Source organism: Alosa alosa, chromosome 23 (genome assembly GCF_017589495.1).
Source record: "Alosa alosa isolate M-15738 ecotype Scorff River chromosome 23, AALO_Geno_1.1, whole genome shotgun sequence".
Classification (NCBI taxonomy): domain Eukaryota; kingdom Metazoa; phylum Chordata; class Actinopteri; order Clupeiformes; family Clupeidae; genus Alosa; species Alosa alosa.
The window spans coordinates 5,435,493-5,457,732 of NC_063211.1; the positions used below are offsets into that span (position 1 = coordinate 5,435,493).

Sequence of the window (22,240 nt, forward strand, 5' to 3'; positions counted from 1 at the left end):
CTTGTTGGTCACAAAAACATAAACCTCGCCTCAGTCTTTGCAGCAGACACGGTGAAAAGTATTAAATAAATAAAAAATAAGTTAGATCTTGAAACTGTTTCCCTCCTCTGCTTCCACAACGGAGTGACGTGTTTTAGCCACTTTGCTTATTTTAATGCATTCTCAGCGGACGAAGAAAGGGAACGGGAAGATTAAAATGCCTATGCAAGCGTCTTTAATGCTCTCGTCGTAATTGTTCTGGACAGTCCCATCTCTCGAGGACAAAGACCTTGGTGATGGGATGGACCAACAACGGCGGCGGTCTGCGAGGGTGACAGTCAAACAGCGGGAGAAGACGCGGGAGGGGAGAGCACATCGGTAATGAATCTGCCAGATTCTCGCGAAAAAGAAAAAAAATGAATTCGGTAGATATGACTGAATCAGCGCGTCTCTCGTATTCATTAAAAGCTACCTTAAAACATCAATTCATTCCAGTGGTTTGACGAGGGTCGGTGTGACAGAGATGTTTAAATGGGTTGCTGGTGGTGGAAACGAATGTGACAGGTTCAGGTGTAATTACGCTGGGCTTGTTCACAGTTGAGATTAAGAGATGGAAGCGCTGCTGCAGACATAAAAGCAAAAGAGAAACACTGTGATGAAGCGCATCACTTCACCTGCAACCCTTCTCTCTCGCATCCACACACACACACACACAGAGAGAGAGAGAGAGAAATACACACACACGCACAGAGGTATACACACACGTAGGCCTACAGAGGCATATACACACATTCAAAGAATCAACCATACACTTTCAGATATATTGCAAAGCGTGAGCTCACTACCTTTTCTAATTATAAAGGTGTGATAATTTACCGAAGTATGAAATCACATTAATACTCAAATAAAAACGTTGGAAGAAATTGATAGAAAGTAGGCCTATATGGAGAATCTAATATTTAGCTGAGAATTAGTTTACAATGTATTTTGCTGCTACTTTGTTCAAACCTGTTTTCATTATTTGATTTCCTTTTTTGTTAAGACAGTTACAAATTGACAGAGTCTGTCATTAATCCTGAGCAAGAACGAGTTTCCCCATCCCCAAAAACTGTGAAGCACGACATCTCTATAGCAAGACTGCCCTCTACTGGGAGCTCTGTCGCATGTTATCAAAGGGGTCTCCAACCTTGTTTCCTCTAAGAGCTACTTTGACAAAATGAACATAGACATTGCCCCCCAATATTCAGATATGACTAAAATGTCCCCAAACGTAAGTAACGCATATGAGTAACCTAGCGATGGCTCAAGAGAGAGTAGCCTACACCCCTGAATGGTTTGTCCTGACGGTTTTGCGTTTTTCGTTAGTGGCGTGCGCTATCAAAGGCTTCCATTTACTGCACATACTGCGGTGCGGTAGGCCTGTCAACAATATCGCAAAAGCTACCGGTAGGCCTACAATTCTCACAAAACTTGTTAGAAAGGTGTAGCACAGGCTAAGGAAATCCCATTCATTTTTGGACCCGATCTGACTCGAAGGGAACTTTGAAGCATTTTCCAAACTGTAGCCTATTATTTTCTCGCAATGACAGCGAAAGTGAAACTTAGTGCCCTTTCAGTTTAAATTATAAATTTGTGCGTGCCCGTGTCAGTCATTTCTTTCACGTCTCACAACATAAATAATGCATTCATATGCTAGTAATGTCAGAAATTAAGCTGTTTATAGGCCTCTTAGTAATGGCTGTTGCATCTTGCATGTTACTGTACATTTAGGTGCGCACTAAATCGCGCATCCATGCAGGCAAAACGTAGAACTCATGCCAAGTATGGCGACGGCACACAACTTAGGAAAGAACGTTTACAATGCTGGCGGTGATAGCCTACAGTTGTGAATGTGAATCGCGGACAATAATTAAAGAAAGAAATCGCTCCATTCAAATAAAAGCTGTAGTATTGTTTCTACATGGCACAAAACGTAATTTCTGTCAGAAACCAGGCTATAATGCATGGGGTTACGTGAGGTGAGTCAGACAGAAGAGGGTCCTGTCTTAGTAGCCTATTCCTGAATCATCTCCCTTTCAAACTAGGCCTACGTTAAAATTGTGTGTTTAGCCGCCAGTAGGGCCTATAATAAAATCAAAACACAAATACAAAATCGTATTAGGCTATAGGTCCAACCCTATGTAGCCTCTCTAAGCCTTAGTCTTTAAAAATACTCAGGTGTAAGTAATTCAAAGAGCCATTGTATTCTGTGTAATATAGAGGCAAAGATACATTATAGTACATTATAATGTTATAATGTACAATACATTTTGGAGACAAATGGAGTCACAGCTATATGTCCAGGGATGGATCACTAAATGGGCCTACTGGACCCAAGAGCTCAGGGCGCCCTGAAGCCCAAGCCTCTGTGTGAAGTTGCTTCTTCTAAACTCCCTTCTCTTCTCTTTCCACAAAAATCACCAGAAGTCATCATTTAAAGGGTCATTTTTTTAGAAAAATCTTCCGGGGGAGCATGCCCCCAGACCCCCCTATCTTGGCTGGGGGGACTTTTTGCATAATGTACCCAGGGGTTCATAATCCATCCATGCCCATGTCCGTCGAAAGTTTGGAATACCCTAATTGACTGAATTAACTAATGACTTGTTTGTGATTTTTAATCAAATAATATTTGTCCATGGCAGGAAATGTACTGACATTCTGTTTGGGGGTCCCCCAGACACCACCACAGATTTGGTCCCCCCCCAATGTTGACATCATGACTACAGCCTTGGTAGTAGCATGTAGTCACATAGCTGATCTCCACCCAAAACAGATGAATAACTTTTGTATGCGTTTTAACGCTCCTTTCAATTCCTTTACCTTCTGTCTTTATTATAGATTGTGAATTTGATTTGATAGGAATTTTATCAGGTTCACCAAGTGACTTTGTTATCAATTTCGCAAACATTTTCCTTGAATCTTATTTTGAGAGCTACTCAGAAACAGGTGGGGAGACACTGGCAGGTGACCCCTGGCATACAGCATGCTTTGGACTGAGCCCAGGGCGCCTGTAGGAATATATTCTATTGTGTAATGTCATGGACTGCAGTAGGACACTAATCCAGGCCTTGCCATCTGCCAGGAACATGGGATATTGTTTTACACTCACCACAAATGATACATTCAGATTATATCATGACATTGAAGGACATCAACATTCCCATAGAATATCAGGCTACTCTCCGCTTGTCACTGAGGGGCAGGGCTGAGTTTGCTTGATCTATAAGTAATCTGGAGAATAATCCAGTGCCAAGACATTAGCCATTACCCTTTTACAGCTCAATAATAGCCTAATGATAATAGTATTGATAATAATAATAATAATAATAATAATAATAATAATAATAATAATAATAATTCAAGCATGTTTCTTGCTCTTTTATTGATCAAAACAACATATTCCATTTACATTGTTACAGTCAACTAGATTTTTGTAATGTCACTCAGTAACCTATACTATGAGGTGACAGATTATTGCAAACAGGCTTTATAATAAAGTTTATTAGGGATTAAACATTTTTTACAAAAGAATCATTGTTGGGGCAGGCTGAATGAAATGTTTTGACTTTAGCTAATATTATTGCTTGTGTTTGGATATTTTAGAATGCCAAGGAGTCCAGAGGATTTCTATAAACAATAGATGAAGTAAAGAAAATGGCCGATTTGAAGGCACTGCTCAAATATCCAAACTTGTGTCACCGTTTTGCACTCATGTGATCTCGTCTCAGTCTTCACATTTGCCCTCATGAATAATCAGCGCTTTTTCCACAGTTCTTGCTAAGGCCAGATGTAGTGACCCGGTGAGTAGGCAGAAAAACACACCAACGGGAGCCATCATGAAGGACGGGCCGTAACGCACGCTCAGATGGAACCCTGGGCACAGTGTCGCCCCCTGCTGGACAACGTACTGCTCTAACGTGCTCATCCCATGGAACCAAACCACGTGCATCACCAGGACACACAACAGCAGCAGGCCTGTAGGGAGAGCGAGAGGGGGGAGGCGGAAGAAACTTCAAGAGAGTTGCATTATCAGCATCATAGTTGGCCCCACAAGGCTTCCGTTTTAACATTCCATATGTTATCTTAGTGCAGAGGAAGTAGATTGGGAACCAAATAGAACGTTCAAGCATTGTTTTTGTTTTTATTGTTGAAAGGGTCTATAGCACCTTTCTGATTATGGACTGAGACTGGGATTTGACCGTTATTTGACCAAATCAAACCTGTAGCTGGGCAATTTGACGCAAAACTGTCACGTCCATAACGTCAACTGAATGTCATGGTATTTGTATGATGCGAATGATTATGTGAAAAGTTTTTCATGTCAGTTCTACAACCAAGGAGAGTGAATGCTCAAATGTCAAGTAATCATCATTCACATCATACCATCATTGTGTTGGCGTTATGGATGTGACAGTTTTGCGTGGAATTGTCCAGCTACAGTGATGCCAAAGCACAAATACAAACAGCATGGGGGGGGTGGTGATAGGATGAATGGTAACTATAATGTGAAAAGTTGTGGTTGTGTGTATACTCTCTCTCTCTCTCTCTCTCTCTCTCTCTCTCGACTCACCACCAGTGAGGAAGAGTCCCCCTGCAGCCCTGTAGAGTGCAGCTCTGGCTGATGAGCTGGCTCCGATGCTGAGGAACCCAGCCAGCATGACCATGCTGGTACCCAGCAGAATGACCACAATAAACAGCCCCCTGTAGACTTAGGAAAAACAACACTATCATTACGGAATGTATCGATTTGTCCGAAAAAAATATGTCTGTGTTAGTTTACAGATCAACATGAGAAAACAGTAGGCTTCATGGAAAAGATATCCAAAACTGGATGCAAATAATGAAAATAAGTATGTTTTTATTGTGTAACATTAAAGTCAAAGGTCAAATGCCTCACCTTCAGCTGACTCAGAGTAAGTTGCCATGGCAGCATCAGGAATCGGTGTGGTGAACAGATATGTGTGAGTGCAAATCTTTCTAGATGTTGAATGGCCACCTTTGCATAATCAGGTTTGATACACTTGTTAGGACAATTAGTTCAATCAATCAATCAATAATCAATCTGTTCAGAGAAAAATAACAGGACAGTTATAAAAGATAAATGATGTAATTACTATACTTTGTTAATTTTACTCATGGAATATGATACTTGTTAGTGTTAGACTAATAGAAATCACCTAGTGTTTAATGTAAATGTATTTTTTTTAAATTAGTAATTTTTTGACAGATTTAACAGCAAGCCTACTATACATAAACAACCCTAAGCTTAACTAACACCATGTCCCCTTACCTATCAAGAATATCCAAAGCGATTCTTCCTCAACGCTCCCCTTAAAGAGGCACCTCCAGAACAGTCCCTCGTGGTAGAACGTCACCATCCCTCCATGTAGCCAGGTCTTAGGTGAGTCTGCCTTCAGTAGAAGAAGCTGGTCTCATGAGCATGACTTACAGTACAGTACATAGTTGAGAAAGACAACACTGTGCTTTAATGTCGTGTCTGGACACATTTAAAGAAGAATGTATGATACCGTTGGATAAAAGTCTAATTTATGTCAAATGTCAAATAATTATTATCATGGAATGTAATCAATTAAGGCTATTTTTTAATGCATACTCATTCATAATACTTCGGTGAATGATAAGTGATATCAACACCAGCTTTTCACTCAACACAGTCAAAATGGAACCTCCTGGTGAAACGAGGCTTGCATGTTAGCAAGACAGTTGTGTATATTTTAAATAGAAACGGAGCTGGTAAGTATTAATAGTAGCATTATATATGAGACAGAATGCCAAACACTGTGTTAGCTCCACGGCCATCGAGTTCACTACGCTGGGATATTTTGTGAATTTTTGTGTAGAATTTAGCTCTAGAGAGATCCTATTTTAAATTATGACATAATGCAAAACCACACAGCTACTGAAGATGATACTGGCTGATTAAAAGTAGAAAAGGAATGATCGCAATGAGGAAAACAAATATTTGACATTTTAGAAGAGCCTGTGTTTTGTTTATCATCCAACATTTTGTACCATAACTGGTTATAAGTCAACAGAATGCCAGAGGGATTTGAAATATGTTTAAAAGAGATATCCCTCCTAGGGCACATGACTTGAAAATACTACTGATTCAGCACGTAAACCCACCCTCTCTTACCGGTGCAGGCAGCTCCAAGTCACATGACTCCGTGCCTAGCTGCCAGTAGTCTGTACTGAAGGCCATCAGAAGGAACAGGGTTCCGACAGCCCCAGAGAACCCCGCAAAGAACCGCGTCACATCCAACATCATCTCCGAGTGGCCAGCGAGAGTCTTCACCTTTTCACCGGCTGATCAAGGGCCAAACTTTGATGTCTAGTGTATACAGTACATCCATAAAGGCTGAGAGAAATGAGGGTCAACAGAGAGACATCAGTCTGTTTGGTATCCACCAGTGCGTGGACACCAGGACTGGACATGAGGGGGGGGGGGTTCCCTGAGTGACAGCTGAGGCTTGCAAACAGACATGCACACAGAGACTTCTACCCCATGCCTGTGTCATCTCTTCCGGTTCTATAACGAATAAGATCCCTTCGCTCTTGTGTTTCTGTGGGTGTGTATGTGTGTGTGTGTGTGTGTGTGTGGGTTTACATGAGGAAAATAGAGCCTGTCGTCATTTTGGGTATGTCCAAGGATATAGAGTTACATTGAACTAAAATAGACAGATGATTGTAAATGGCTTATACAAGAGTGGCATGGATCTTGCTGAATTGAAAAACATAAATTACCACTAATAATCTTTTATTACTGCAATTGAAGACTGCAAATTTTATTACTGCAAATGACGTCAACATCAACCTTGCCAGATTCATGGCAGATTAGAAAGAGTAGATTGCACTTTTTAACTCATGAAATGCGACTTAAAAAAAATGGTATCCTGATTACTTGATGTTTCACAGTCACAGAAATCTACTTGAAATTCTCTATCATACACTCATAAACCCCCGCCCCCCCAAAAAAAGAAAATGTGCAAACAATTTTATCTTTATTTTAGAACTTTAATGTATGTACATTAAAACGAATGCATACAACACAAGTTCAAGATGTGTGTCAGAAATTGAAACCTTTGTTGTAGCTATGTATGTAGAAAGATTTTCTTTGTGTTGACATGGATATCGTGGATCACATTGATTAAATGATCTTCCACATAATCAACGCAGTTCAGATGAGGTTAAGAGGATAATATTTTTTTGTCTCATGTCTTCAGGCTCTCTCATGCAGCCCAGAGAATTGAACTTCACCAGCTCTTCGCCACAGCTGAAAATAATATGTCACTCAGTTCTTTGAACATCAAAAGTACCATACTAGTTTGCTGGTCACCTGACCAGCACCTTATCCTGCATCTACACAACAGTTCATGGAGGAGACAAAAGTCTGGGGAAAAAAGAAGGTACACTGTAAAAAAAAAGCCATAAAAAAATCTACTGGTAATTTTCTGAAAATATTCTTCATTCATGGAAATATTTGAAATAATATTTCCTGCTATTTTAAGGAACTTTCCATTAAAAAAGTGAATAATCCATAAAAATATACAATATTTACAGAAATTGTACTGGCAGAAAATTACCAAAACATGTTTTTTTGTTTTGTTTTTGTTTTACAGTGTAGTCCTCTGCTATCAGCAGGTGCCATCTCCACTAGGAGTCAGTCAGTCCTTTCTGACAGTGTTTACAGTATAAGTACAGTATAGTACAGTATAATGCTGACACTGTAATGCCGTCTCCTTTACAAGAGCAGTCAAACCCGTATTGAACTCACTAAACTCGTTAAGTAGGATAGTTTTGTTGAATGGTTTGTGTGTGGAGTTTCAGCGGGGCACGTTCCAAACAACAGTGTCAGACGGAAAGGTTTGTTTCCGACCCACACCTTCCTAGGTCAGTCTGTTCACCTCACACAACCTTTAAACTCTTCACTAGTTTCACTCAGTCAGATAGACAGAGTCTACACCTTCCTCAGGACTGAGGAGGTTCTCCAGGTTCCTCTCAAGGGTTCTTCCTGGGTGTCTGTCTGAGCAGCGGGTTCCGTGTCTGTGTCGAGTCAGCTGCCCAGCTGGGTCTTGGAGGCCGAGGTGCCTCCTCCATCTCCTCCACCTCCTCCTCCGTCTCCCACTCGCCATCGTTGCTTGCCGCTGCGCTGGACAGGCGGTGGCGTGGCGTTGGGGCTGGAGCGGTCCTAGCGGAGGCCGCGCGGGACGGAGGGCGCAAAGACGACGATGACGAGTAACGGACACTGCTCCTCTCGTTCAGGATGTCCACACTCGCAGGACGTCCACTGCTCTCGGCCAGCGGCGTCTCCTGCAGGGTGCCCAGTCTCCTCAGGGGCCGCATGGCGTGTGAGGATGAGGAGGAGGAGCGCATCGACTGCACCAGCCTGGTCCGAGCAAGCGGGTGGTCTGTCTCGGATCTTGAGTCTCCTGAAAACAGGGCCGAGATGTATGTGTACTGTATAATGTTCATGATGCATTTTGAACTCTTAAAAGATGTTAGATTCAGTGACTGATACCTTACCTCTTGGAGGGAAATGAGCGTCAAGACTTTCCCCTGCGGGTAGTGATAGATACCTCTGCGATCTAGCCACAGCCTGGAGGAGATAGTGGATGATTTGGGAAATCAGTATAAGTGGGCTATGTCACCACATACTGTAGGCCTACAGATTATGTATGCATGCAACTGTATTGTAATATTAATTCTTGTAGATTAGCCTGCCAAAACCCATAAACCCAACAGTTTATAAGTAAAAAGCATGAGTAAATGTAAATGTAATGTAAAATCCACATTTATGATGAAATTTGAAATAGTCTGTTCTTGGCCCTTAACCCATTGTGCAATTTCTATTGTGGAGTTTTACCAGTGTAATCTGTACAATTTTTTATCACCAGTATAATGATGTATATACTGTAGTCTTTACCTAGTGAAATCTGTACAGAACCATTCCTGTTCATAACCAGTGCAACATATGTTTATATTCTTTTTATATTCTTATATATGTGTATTTTTTAAAACTATTTATTGTTCTTACAGTATGTATACCTCATGAGTTGACAGCACTTTAAATCTCGTTGTACCTTTGTAAAAAGTGGCAATGACAACAAAGAGTATCTAATCTATCTAATCTCACCGGGTCACGGAAACTTCCATGCCTCAGGCTCCGTCTGATGGTCGAGTGCCGGCGTAGTAAGATCTCTCTGGTCTTGGTGTCGTCTGGAAGGGCATGCTTGCTGGTGTACTCCACAGTCTGAATGGAAAGTTTTCAAAATGCTAAGCAAATCTGGCCAAACTACTTTGTCCTAACAGTCAGCTCTAAAGGGCAACAGTAGTTGAGCCTGTTTACAACAGTACAACTGCAAAACAGGATTGACTGTAAATTAGATTTAGAAGTAAAGATGAACTGGTATAACATGAAAATATTTGTACAGGAGGAAAGAGTGTTTGTGAAGTGTGAAGTGATAAAAAAATATATATTAAAAAGCTCACCCTCTGCCTAATTTTGTACATGTTCTTCGATAGAATTTCATGCATATTTTTCAGGTCACTTGCAAGGAACTTCTTCTTTGGCCTGTAAGATGCTTTCTTCTCATCACTATAAAGTTGAATTAGGGAATAGAAGATTGTGAACAAGACAATCCATCGGTTATTGAACAGACGACACTATCCCATGAAAGTGACCCCAAGGACATACTGTAGTGAAATGATGGATGGAGCTGCGCTGATGTCACCGTTCGGAGTGTCCAGGATCTCCATGGCGTTTAATAGTTCCAGTCGTTTGTACAGGGCCACAATGCTGGACTCCGCACGGTTGTCCCTGAGGAGGATCTTCCTGATGTACCTGTCATTAATCCTCTTGAACCTGCAGGAAGTAAAAGTGTGTCACCTAACAGGTCCTTTTGCAATATTAGAATAATATAGCTACGTAACATTAGAATATGCACAAATGAGTGCATGAAGTATACAGTACAAATGTATAACTGCATATATTGTATGTATTATGTAATATATAATGCTGGCTCTTCCTTGATATTCATGTTCATGTTCCTTTAAGGTATCCCTTACTTGTCCTTCCAGTAATGGTGACTCCACTGTCCACAGATGTCCTCAATTCCAGTCATAGTGTGCTCCATTACCTATCAGAAGCACAGGACACATTACCAGTCATAGTGTGCTCCATTACCTATCAGAAGCACAGGGCACGTTACCAGTCCTAGTGTGCTCCATTACCTATCAGAAGCACAGGACACATTACCAGTCATAGTGTGCTCCATTACCTATCAGAAGCACAGGACACATTACCAGTCATAGTGTGCTCCATTACCTATCAGAAGCACAGGACACATTACCAGTCATAGTGTGCTCCATTACCTATCAGAAGCACAGGACATATTACCAGTATGAGGTGATGGGAACTGTAGAGAAAATGAGATGTCATGGTCAACGTCAACATAAGTGTTGGAAGTATTTTAAATGTGTTCACGATACCCTTCTATGGATCTCAACACTGATGGTCTCCTGTTTGTGGGTTCTCCTGATGTTGATGAGATACTCTATTATTGGCCGAATGCTGATGCCCTGCAGAGAAGGTAACAACATGACTGGTCAATGTTACTTTCTCATTCAAGGTTTGTTTTGTCACGTGCATTTGATCGCACTGTGAGATACATGTTTTACGTGGAGGCTAAACGCAAGTAAACACAGTTTATCCACCTCTGAAATTTCAGATATAGAGTTTACCCACCTCTTATTAGAGTTTATCCACCTCTCAAAAGAGTTTATTCACTTTTAACATTAAAAAATCACACTGTATTATCCAATAGTATCCTATATTCCCAATATGTACACTCATCAACACTCTAGGAATCATTTTATGCCACTGGTATTGTTATAAACACTGTACAATAACCTCCACCATCATCAATCTGAATGCCTTTTTTAAAAATCTGATACCGCATGGTGCAGTCCACCTCACCGAGATTGCAGAATTCATAGTTTTCCCACCTCTTATTTTACCATATCCCTGCCTGCACACACGCACACACACACACGCGCGCGCGCGCGCGCACGCACACAAACCAAGAAACATCCCTGATGTTCAGCAAGCCTCGAGTACCTACTGACCTGGATGAAGACGGTGAAGAGGATGATGGCGATGGAGGCCGTCACAAAGAGCTTGCGTCTGTTAATGGTATCGGGCAGTAAGAAGACAAGGGCAAAGCAAACAGCCCCTCTTAGTCCACCATAGGCCAGACCAAACTGGTCTTGGTAGTCAAATGGGACGGTGCGGAAAGGATTGATGATCTGGGTCAACACCAAGACGCCTGTCCAAGAGGGGGAGACGTTGAGGAAATGACACCTGACAGGAGTTGACAACCCTCATACCTTTTTGTGGATACTAATTGATGAAAGGACGCTGTCAAGTCAAAATCAATTGTTGAGTTGCCAGTTGATTTCTATGTCTTAATTTAAAGCCTGAGAATACTCTGGTCTATCAATAGAGCAGCCAGTATGCGTTATGGCTGAGATCAGTTTAGACAGCCCAAGGAATGAAACTGTTAGATGTTAATGAATTGGGGTGTCTTTCATTCACTAGCGTAATGAACAGACTAATCTGTGAATAATCGCTAGGCTAATGGAGTGTGTCACTTACCCAGGCCTCGCCAGATGAAGGCGAATAGTAGAGTGCCCAGGATAAAGCCCCAGTTCCACTCATGGTCAGTGGTTATGGTCACCACTCCCAGGAAGAAGAAGATGAGTGTCTCCGAGATGGTGGCCAGCATCTTGATGGCGTGGCGTATGGTGGTGCAGGAACGCTGGGAGACGTTCTCCTCGACGTAATAACGCATGGTCAGGGCACACACCACAATCCTGTGGGATGGGGTCAAAGGTTATGATTGCATCAATTCATCATGGGCTTGTGTACATGTGTGTGGTGAATGTGTCTGTTATGGAGTTTTGAATCTGCGTTATTTTATGTTCTGATGTTTTCTACGTTTCTGTATTGTATATGCTTTGGCAACACTGTTTCTTTTTGAATGGTCATGCCAATAGAGCTTATTGAATTGAATTGAATTGAATTGAATTGAATTGAATTGAATTGAATTGAATTGTGTGTTTCTGCGTTGGTGTCTATTCTTGCCACACTTACGCTGTGATGCTGGAGATACCGAACAGCTCGGCCACCAGGTAGGCCAGATAGCTGAACATGAGCGCGAAGAGGGGCTCGATCTCACGCACTTTAGAGGTGAACCGCGAGGTAAACGCAGCCACGATCCCAAACAGGACACCGAATAACACACCGCCCAGTCCCACCACGAAGAAGCGGGCAACGCCCAGGAAGACGTCCACCGACTTGAAAACTGGCAACTCTGCCACAAAGACAAACATGTTGTACAGCGCCTGATGGACAGGAAGGAAAATACAGACTCAAAAAGCCATTTCATCCATTAGCAGGGAAGAGCTTTAGGGGTGGAGGTAATGTATAGTAGCTAGGGAACTGGGCTAGTAGTCAGAAAAGTTGTGAGCAAGACTCTCCCTTGAGCAAGACTCTCCCTTAACCCCCTAGTTGTTCTAGGGAGAATGGGGTTGGTTTGGGTAAAAACATCAGCCAAGTGAAATAAGTTTTAGTTTGTTATGCATTTGCTAAGATATTTCAGCTAAGCAACTGGGGCCACTTTGATAATAAACCCACATTTAATTTGATTATTAAACGTGTCTATATTAGATAGATAGATAGATAGATAGATAGATAGATAGATAGATAGATAGATAGATACTTTATTGATCCCCAAGGGGAAATTCAAGAATATTTGGTGTTATAATTTCAGTTTGGGTTATTTAAAGCGCCACACAGAAAATGACCAAATGGAAATCTTTCTATTTAGAGACACAGAGGCTGTTAAAGAGCTTTCTTCTGTTGGGCACTGTTTACTTCAGTACTGCACAGCGAAATGAGGAAACCAGTCTGATGGCATCTGTGCCTCTGTCACTGAGGGGTGTGTGGTTTCACTACAAATAACAGTGAAACTGCAGCCTCCTAAACAAAGCCTAACCACATCATGTTGAACTCACAGGGCTGGAAATAGTTGGATATTAAAGTAAAAAAGCACGTATGTAGCTATCATTCCACATAAGCATTTATGACTGAATATAAGACTCAACCCATATCCATTTCCTGCAATATGAGCACAAGACTAGCATGAACTTTGCAACAGGAAGTAAAGCCAAATTATGTCAGGTATGCAGTGCTATTGGGAGGACATTGTTGTAGACAGGAATGGCACAGTACAGTGAAACTGGGTCCATGTACACTCATCACATCATCTTGGGGGTTTGATGGGGATGAGGTCTTCTAAGCCCTCAAATAATGCTCTCACTCTCTCTCTTGTGAACATACAAACACAAACACACACACACACACACACACACACACTCACACATACACACGAGAGAGAGAGAAAGAAATACTGTAGACACACAAACACACACACACACACACACACACACACACACACACGCACACACTCACACATACACACGAGAGAGAGAGAGAGAAATAGACACACAAACACACACACACACACACACACGCACACACACACACACTCACACATACACACGAGAGAGAGAAATAGACACACACACACACACACACACAGAGTAAGAGACAGACAGACACACACACACAGAGTAAGAGACAGACAGACACACACACACACACACACACACACACACACACACTCACACACATACTCACCACAGTGACAGCATCATTGAAGAGGCCCTCTGCAAAAATCACAATGTAGAGCTGCTCATTGATGCTAATGTCCTGGAAGACGTTGATCACAGCCACTGGGTCCACAGCAGAGATGATGGAGGCGAACAGCAGGTTCTCCTGAAGGTTGATGTCCTGCACGCCAAAGGCCTCTATCTGGCAGATAGCATACAGCGACAAGCCGATGCCTATGGAGTTCCACAGAGAACCCACCACTGCGTACCACATGACCGTGCCCATGTTCTCGAAGAAGGGGCGCGTGGGCATGAAGTAGCCGTTCTCCAGCACGATGGGAGGCAGCATGTACAGGAAGAAGACGCTGGACTCCAGCACGGCCGGTGGCTCCTCCTTCACCGCGTGCATGATGGCCCCCACGATCAGGCCGATGGAGATGAGCAGACAGGACTCCGGGACCCAGATGGTGATCTTGTGGTACACGTGAAACCCTGCGGACAAGCAGGAGCCACAAACGGCACCCAATGAGTCTGAGGGTCCAATACCCATCATTTCCCGTCTATTTATATATATATGAAGAGTTCAGATGCAAAACCCTCTAAATCCATCTGACCACATTTCTTTTAAATGAGCATTTAAAATCCGGTTCCTATAGGTTTTTGCATAGAAATCGATATTTCAGACCAGGAAGAGAGTGTTATTTGATGTGTTTTGAAGTTAAATTATTTGATTAACGTATACTATGTGAGGAGAGCCTTCACTCACCATCTTTATCTCATTTTTGACGTAGGTGGCATTTAGAGGCTTTTGCATCTGAACCCTTCATATATTGATTTTGCTCAATGTCTTCAGCTGTGAGGTTAATACATGGGAATGCATTTATTTTCGTCATTCTTCCATATGATTTAAGCCCGATCCGATCCGATTCAGATTCATTGGGCTATTGGGCATTGCAGTTAATACACAGGTTATGGTTAATACACGGTTTCGTTTTTTTTTTATGTTTTGCATAAAACCCTTTCCTGCAATTTATACACAATGCAGCTATTACACAGGTAATTACTGTATACGGGTGCCGGGCGCCGCACGAGTGGCAGCCTGTTGCAACAGCTCAGACCCGTTTTTTCTACTGGGCTGTTGTGACAAGTAAATATCCCAGCTGTAGGATCAATAAAGTCTAATCTTATCTTATCTTATCTGTATAGTTTCTTTGGGTTTCTTTTGAGTTTCAAAATTGGGATTCAAAACACTCTAAGCATCAGTGTTAGCAGCATACATTAGGAACAGCTTAAGGGGGAGAGAAAAGAACACCCCAGCATGTGCTTTTAAGTTAAGAATATTTGTTAAGTATGATTTCTTCTTACCAATTTTGGCAAATGATGCCAGTAAAATCCATAGAGTGATCTCAAATGGCAACTGAATGCGTGGGTAGTCCATAGTGAAAACGGGCAAATTAGTGTTTTCATCATCTGGGAACGGCTGGGGACCACTATCCCCCGGCTCCTGTGGTTTAATCGGCGGGAGTAGTGTAGATAGACCGTCCAGGCTCGATGCAATTTCCCCATTAGACTTGCAGAGTAAAACGACTATTAAATAAATGAATACGGATTGCACTAAAAAACTCCAGTTCCCCATCGTTACAACTTCATAAAATAGCTTATGGGTGTAGTAATTATATTCTTAATCATTTCTCAAATGTTTTCATTGCTACAAATTAAACTCCTTTGAAAATATCATAAGCATATTACTAAACTGGAACGTATTGACCCTATTCATTTTCTCTGATTTCTGACACACTGATATCGCACTACTGTCCCTGTCCCAAACACCTATTGGAGTGTGTAAGCTTGCTCCCATGACACACAAGCACCCAAATGTAACAAGTTTTGCTATGTCACCTCAAACATGCTTGACTATTTTAGGAGGAGTCAACGTTGACAGTCACGGGTGAATTGAAGTATGCTAGACTGGTTTGTCAAGTTTTCTCACTCGATTAGCCAAGTCATTGCCATGCAATCATTTTATTTGCTTCCCTCATACACCCTTTAGCTTCCTTAAACACCATATCATTACATTAACTCTTTACATTTCACTAGTTTGCAGGTTTTCAACTGATTGCGACTCAAGGAGTACCATTATGACTTTAGGAAGCAACCTGGGAGCCACTACTGATAACAACATAAGGATTCCCACAGTTAAACAACATTGGTCAATGCATCACAAGGACCATCATCAATATCTTCACAGACCACTGGCTGAAACACCCTGTACCAGTTTATAGAAGTCACCTGTACAGCCAGGGCAATTGACATTAAAAAAAAATGGTGTAATCTTCCATGGCCTACAGTCCAGTAGTTATATTACAGTATGGCCACATGGTGGCAGTAAAGTCTATAAAACGTATCTTGATTCTCATGATACTTCAAATCACTATGATGCAACTACATGCTAAGGCCCATGAAATTACTTGGACACAGTAGTGTGTTGTCGGATGTTTTTTATAAAAGCAGCGATATATAGTAATATTCATTCATTTGTTTGTAAAACTAGCATTACCTCAACTTAGAAAGTGTCAAATCACTACATTCTCTTGGACGCAAATTGAGTACTGTTGTACCATGGCCCCAGTGATTTGTCAAGGCACCAGGAGGGATGAGGCCTAGCTGCCATGTGCACCCCTACAGGCTCTGAGATCTGATGGACTCACCCAGAGGTGGACCCACAGGCATAAGATAAGATAAAATAGATGGATAGATAGATAGATAGATAGATAGATAGATAGATAGTTAGACATATGGATAGATGGATAGATAGATAGATAGATAGATAGATAGATAGATACTTTATTGATCCCCAAGGGGAAATTCAGGAATTATTCATGTGCTTGGCAGAGCAACGACTTCTCAACAGGAGGCGATGAAGTGGTCCTACTAATTAACAGCACTCAATTCTGTTTTGTTCCCTTCAGAGTCCTCGAGTGAGAACCATGTCCTTAGTAGGAAAAAGACATGGCACGACAGCCACAGTGGCAGCCACAAGAGTGGGACAAAAACAATGCACAGCAGTCTGCCTAGCCCTCTCACAGAACATAATTCCCAGTAGGCCTGTGAGTGCACAGATCCAGCGGGCCTATAGTCTTTCATAATAGCATTACACCTTGTCGTAGGCAATTAGATTTGCCACAGTATACGCCTATTTTGAAATTACATTTTGATTAATCAGCTTTAAGACTGTAAGAAATGTTATAGCCCAGGCCTACATGATGAATGTAACATCAGGCCATGATTGCTTGAAAGCAGCCTAGATGGTTTAGTGGCAAACCTATGACCCAGAGGAAGTTGTGAACTTGATAGGACAGCCCGGGGGCTTCAATCTCTAAACTACACAAAGCCAACGGGCTCTTCTATTAGGAGGTTGACCACTTCCTCTGGGTTATCTTTTACTATCAACTGATTTAACTTACCCACATCTGCCACATAACCACCTAGCAGGTGCGTGCATTTCTTGATGTGTCTGTACATCTGTCTAGCGGCTAGCCTATATATGTTTTTTTGTTTGTTTGTTTTTTCACTATTAATATTGTTATGTCACGTGCTGGTTGATGCAAATGTTTCACACACGGGTGACCGTATGCTGTTGTGGATGTTCATAGTTTCGTCGCTGGAGATTCATTTCATACACAGCGGGCACGTGCTGTTGCAGGCACAACGTGCTGAGGTGGGCGGAGGATCTACCAGCGGCACTGCTACGTCACCGGCAGGCAGGGCGAGTCTCCACTGCAGAGACGTACCAAGCGGCGGACTGAAGTATGTTATAGTACAAATGAAGGCTTGAAGAAGTATTTTGGATACAAAGACATGGATTGACATCGTGCCTTGTTGAAACGTAAGTATGTTTCAGATAAACATTGCAGAGTTCGCTGGTGAAAACTGTTTATTTGTTGTATTATAACAACTGGTTGTTCTTGTTCGTTCTTTAGCTTTGTTTACTGTAGCTAGAGCGAGCTTGGAGTGCTTGTTGTAGTACTGACTGACTGACTGACTGAAGACCACAAAGCGAAGTTAGCGTGTTCAAGTTTCTAGCTTTATCGAGGCCTTCTTGACTCACCGTTGTCATCGCCAAATAGTTGTAGGGTCTGTGTCATCAAGATAAAAGCTAACGAGCTAAGATTATAGTCATCCAAGGGTCACTGGAACTAACGTAACGTGTTCGATAACTTAATAGCACCTACCCACACACACACACACACACACACAGGGGCTAATATGTTATGGTCAGTAGCTCAAACTCAACCCTTACCTTGGAATAGCCTTCAGTATTGATGTTCCCATAGGTCTGAAAGGTGTATGTCGCAGTTTCTACTCAAATACACATCTCCGATTTGTTTAGCCTGTTCACCCTATTCTGTTAGCTCTATAGCCAAACAGAAATGGAAATGGCCTGCATTATGATGTGTAGGCTGTGCAAGTTGCATCCTCTTTAACACTCAGGGCTGTGCATGACCAAAATCCCATATGTCAAAAAGGATACCTATCATGATATTGCACATTTTCTTTAAATTCAATGAAATAGTAGTTAATGGACCTTAACCACAAAGACATTTTAAGTCTATTTCTTAGTACATGTTGAATACACTTGACAAGCCGAATGCAATGTAAATATAAGCCCTTTTCAGCAACTTGCCAGTGGCAAATGACTTAATTTATTTTATTAATTTAATTGTAGGCAATGTAGACTTTTACTCCCAATTGATAAGTGACAGTGCTATGTTTTAGCCCTGTATGCAAAAGCATCATTATGCAACTATATCATCAATATCCTAAGCGATAAGAAGAATTATTACAATGATACAATGATATTACGATGATACAATGGCGCATCCCTTAGCTCAGGGTGTCCTATAACAGCTTAGAATGTCCTGTAACAGCTGTCTCGTCCTAGAATCTTTAACCTTCCATCTCCAAAAATAGATGTGCATTAAAGTCCAATATCATTCTGCTTGAGAATAGTGCTTGTTCAGTAAGCAGGACAGAGTGTTATGTAAGAGTGTTTGGGAAATGGGATGCTTGATGGCACTTTAGCGGACATAAATTTTAGTCCCACTCAACCTGAAAAGAGGCAGAACCATGGTACGTGCTGAGTCCCAGGAGCAGAGTTGTAGGTCGAGATGATTCTCCAAGAGCCGCAACCTGATTTAGGCCACGTGAATAGAAACGAATCAGTTTAGAATACTATAGAATCGTGTTTTGACATGCTACAATTCACATGTTTCTCATAGTTCCCGTAGACCTCAATGAGCTTCAAACACATAAACCACAGTAACAAAAATACACACACACAAACAGAAGTGCTGTGTAGGCTGTAGCATGACAAAACATGACTCTACAGTGCAACTGATTCCATTCTATTCACTTCTGTTTAGTAGACCTGTGTGATGATGTTGTTTTTTTGTGGTTTATGTGTTTGTGAGTAATTGATACCAGCTCTTGAAAACAAAGGACGTTTCAGAGAATCGAACAGTCCTCTTCACAACTTCCATGTCTTGTCCGAAATGAAAACAAAAAAAACATCACTTAAGACACTGCATTATATTTGTGACAAATGGATTTTAAAGGGAAGCTGAGATGAAACTAACCAATAAAATAAACAGGTGAGAGACCTGTTTCACTGATACTGTTACATGGTAATCCAGTAATATCGCGTAGGCTTAGGTGATGGGCAACAAACCACTTCATGATGAGTCTGTATAGGAGGTCCTGTATGTTTCCCATGGTCCACCTGATGTCTACCCAGGGGTGGTGGTAGTGTAGTGGTTAAGGAGCTGGGCTAGCGTGCAGGAGCCTGAAAGTTGTCAGTTCAATTCCCGGCTTCCACCGTTGTGCCCTTGAGCAAGGCACTTAACCCCAAGTTGCTCCGGGAACAATGTGATCCCTTGTAATACAGCTGACATATGTAAGTCACTTTGGTCAAGAAGTGTCTGCTAAATGTAATGTAATGTAATGTAATGTGTTCGTTTAATAGTCCAGCATTTAAATGTCTATGAGAACAAGCTCTAGGTAGCCCAGGTATATCTCTGAGTAAAAACGTACGAAGGCGCGGCTGGAACCGCGCGGGTGCAGAATACGTTTAATCTGCCCTCTGCCACGTGCCACACTGTTTACGTGCATCATGTGCCTCAATTGAGTTAAAGCTCTGGTGCCTCCAGTTATAATAGCCAAACCAAAACCTTTTTACCATCAGTTTATAAATTACAGACTTGTCCGCAGCCATCAAGGCGGTCAGGTACAGTATACACACCAGGAAGCTGTAGTTACTTTTGATTACTCAACAGCTATAAATATTTGATGGTGCCAGGGAAAGTGGACATCCTAACATGGACTGCTTACTGTGGGCCAGTCTGCCCCAGAGCTTCAACAGCACGGAGGCCAGGGAGCAACTACAAAAAAAACACACACACACATGCAGTGTGTCTCCGAACGTGACGGAGTGAACAGCATCCATCCCCCAGTTGCACTCTGGGCTGAATTCTGAATCATAGTTGCATAACTGCTGTTGTCTCTCTGTTTGGTGGTTCCTGGATCCACTCTCAGGACTTCCATCATACAAAGAGCTCTAACTGGGGATCTCTTGAATGATGCTATGAATTATCCATTTCAGAGGTCCAAGCTGTTATTATGGATGAGTGGTGTTTTGTTTGACATATGTTAGTTGACCGTGCAACAGGTTCTGTGCTGCATTTTAGTGTGTGTTTAATCTGTGTAAATTGCGACTGTACTTAATGTATATCTGTAATGTATGTCTATCTGTCCCAGTTCTAACATGTTTTGAATCGGTTTCTTGTATAACATCATCATCTCCTGTCCAGGGCCCACAGATGTAAACTAGCCTTTGTGCTATAATCTGGCTCAGTTATACACTATGCATTGTCCCTGTTAAATAAACATATAAATAAATAAAATAGTGTGGTAAACATTTGGAGCTCCCGCAGCACTGTTTTAAGCATGATGCTAGTGTGTGTAAGCATGATGCTAGTGTGTGTAAGCATGATGCTAGTGTGTGTAAGCATTATGCTAGCCAGCATGTTTTGCTCTGTCCTCCTACCAGACTTGACGTTTCCCTCCTAACCTAATCCTCTCCTCCTGCTTTTAACTCATCAGGACAGCGCCTCGTCTGTCTAGTGCTCTGTGTGCGCTTTTGTCTCCATTTTTCTTTCTGCAGAAAGGCACTGTCCAAAACTGCAATAATGTCTGATCGAACGACGGGGCAAATGTAGACTTGTAGAATGAGACGGCAGTGTTGCCACAACCCTGCTGCCCTAATGTGACAGACTGACTGGTATCAGCATAGGAGGAAGACAAAAATAAATATAGGATAGAGTATAGAATAGAAATCTAAAGTAGAATATAGGGTAGAATCTTGGTACACCTATCTTTATTGTTCACTCACATGGGAAATCCTCTTTGGGCCCGCTATCACCAGGTACATATTCACAACGAATAACAGCAACCACACAGTGGCTTTATACACCATGAACTGACAAACGCATGAGATACAGGTGTACCAAGTAGGCCACCAGCACAAGAAAAGCAATGAATAGGTGAGTGGGCAGTAGTTCAGCTGTGTGGAGAAGATGACAGCATTAAAGCCTGAATCCCATTTCTGTTTTACCCCTTCCCCCTTCCCCATAGTTTTGCGCGTTCACGTGAGAGGAAGGGCTATCCCAATTCTCTTACTGGCTAGCCAAAGCCCCTTCATCATAGTCTAGCAGTGGACTGTGAGACTGAACATGGGTAGTCAGAGGAGTAACGCTGGCCAAGGTTAAGGCTAGATGAGGCTAGGCAAGGATAGGAGAGGCCTGGGCTTTTTTTGCTCGTCGAGTGTTTCGGCTGAAAGCAGAAGTAGACCAAGAGTCGCAGCGCAGCGCACGTGTGGAAAGGAAGAAGTAACCAATAATAAGCTGTTGGTATTTTGAATTCTCAGTGGGTGACACGCTGGTCTAGTCCATGTTTGATGCCTGTTTCTGGCTTAGATTAGCTGTTCTTTGTCAACCAAACATACCCTAAGGCTTCTGTTTTGATATGAAGATGTTTTTTGGGCTGATTAATTATGACGCGTAGCCCTTGGCACTCTCTCTGTTGGTGTGCATCCTCAAATAGCTTAGTGCTACCAGTGTGCCTTTTTTTTTGGGATGTGTGAAGTTCACTCCCACTGCTCTGATAAGTAACTAATTATATTAGCATTTTAATTTGTTCTTCCAGATATTTCCCAAGTTAGAAAATTGGTCTTGGCCACTTGATGACGCACAGAAAATGATCTTCAGATTGTCTGTGGCTATCCCAAATGTTTGAGGAACTGGCACTTGGTTCTTCCTAAGTTGCCTGTATGTTTGCTGAGTGTTGCTGTTCTGCGCAATGCAGTGATTGTGGTATTGAGATGTTCCTTCTTTTATAGTGAAACTAGTCGGTGAGG

The 22,240-nt window shown here is 42.0% G+C and overlaps 3 protein-coding genes across 13 annotated transcripts in view; 1 reads left to right on the forward strand and 2 right to left on the reverse strand.

Moving 5' to 3' along the window:
* Positions 1–3,381: 3,381 nt before the first annotated feature.
* tmem182b (transmembrane protein 182b) lies at positions 3,382–6,454 on the reverse strand. Of its 2 annotated transcripts, none has more exons than XM_048235162.1 (5): positions 6,176–6,454; positions 5,309–5,429; positions 4,916–5,014; positions 4,589–4,726; positions 3,382–3,993 (listed from the first exon to the last, which is right to left on the reverse strand). In XM_048235162.1, exons 1-5 carry the CDS (start codon positions 6,305–6,307, stop codon positions 3,743–3,745), a joined length of 741 nt encoding a protein of 246 aa, XP_048091119.1. In that variant the 5' UTR covers positions 6,308–6,454; the 3' UTR covers positions 3,382–3,742. The 2 variants fall into 2 exon arrangements, with proteins under 2 accessions (XP_048091119.1, XP_048091118.1); XM_048235161.1 differs by having other exon boundaries at positions 5,309–5,444.
* Positions 6,455–7,088: 634 nt separating this feature from the next.
* Positions 7,089–15,584, reverse strand: slc9a2 (solute carrier family 9 member 2). Its single transcript, XM_048234784.1, has 12 exons — positions 15,136–15,584; positions 13,799–14,262; positions 12,191–12,441; positions 11,693–11,910; positions 11,164–11,363; positions 10,528–10,617; positions 10,105–10,175; positions 9,734–9,901; positions 9,529–9,634; positions 9,173–9,289; positions 8,563–8,635; positions 7,089–8,468 (listed from the first exon to the last, which is right to left on the reverse strand). The coding sequence occupies exons 1-12, from the start codon at positions 15,404–15,406 to the stop codon at positions 8,038–8,040; spliced, it is 2,460 nt and encodes an 819-aa protein (XP_048090741.1). The 5' UTR covers positions 15,407–15,584; the 3' UTR covers positions 7,089–8,037.
* A 1,918-nt stretch (positions 15,585–17,502) lies between these two features.
* inpp4ab (inositol polyphosphate-4-phosphatase type I Ab) overlaps positions 17,503–22,240 on the forward strand; it is a 46,809-nt gene continuing 42,071 nt past the window's right edge. For 3 of the 10 annotated variants that reach the window (XM_048234375.1, XM_048234379.1, XM_048234381.1), the window contains exon 1: positions 17,503–17,656. The gene's annotated coding sequence lies outside the window, so the exon portion shown is untranslated. The remainder of the gene's footprint in view (positions 17,657–22,240) is intronic. The other 7 variants (XM_048234383.1, XM_048234378.1, XM_048234384.1 and 4 more) reach the window with 5 other exon arrangements.

What these genes read in the sequence shown, in the direction of transcription:
- tmem182b (XM_048235161.1), bottom strand. Translation starts at nt 6,307, where the DNA reads ATGATGTTGGATGTGACGCGGTTCTTTGCGGGGTTCTCTGGGGCTGTC. An exon ending in ACTTGGAGCTGCCTGCACCG is followed by an intron (nt 5,445 to 6,175) that starts GTAAGAGAGGGT and finishes TCATGAGACCAG; the next exon opens with CTTCTTCTACTGAAGGCAGA. An exon ending in TTACTCTGAGTCAGCTGAAG is followed by an intron (nt 4,727 to 4,915) that starts GTGAGGCATTTG and finishes GTTTTTCCTAAG; the next exon opens with TCTACAGGGGGCTGTTTATT.
- slc9a2 (XM_048234784.1), bottom strand. Translation starts at nt 15,406, where the DNA reads ATGGGGAACTGGAGTTTTTTAGTGCAATCCGTATTCATTTATTTAATA. An exon ending in TCAATGATGCTGTCACTGTG is followed by an intron (nt 12,442 to 13,798) that starts GTGAGTATGTGT and finishes CCTGTCCATCAG; the next exon opens with GCGCTGTACAACATGTTTGT. An exon ending in GTGTTGAGATCCATAGAAGG is followed by an intron (nt 10,176 to 10,527) that starts GTATCGTGAACA and finishes TGCTTCTGATAG; the next exon opens with GTAATGGAGCACACTATGAC.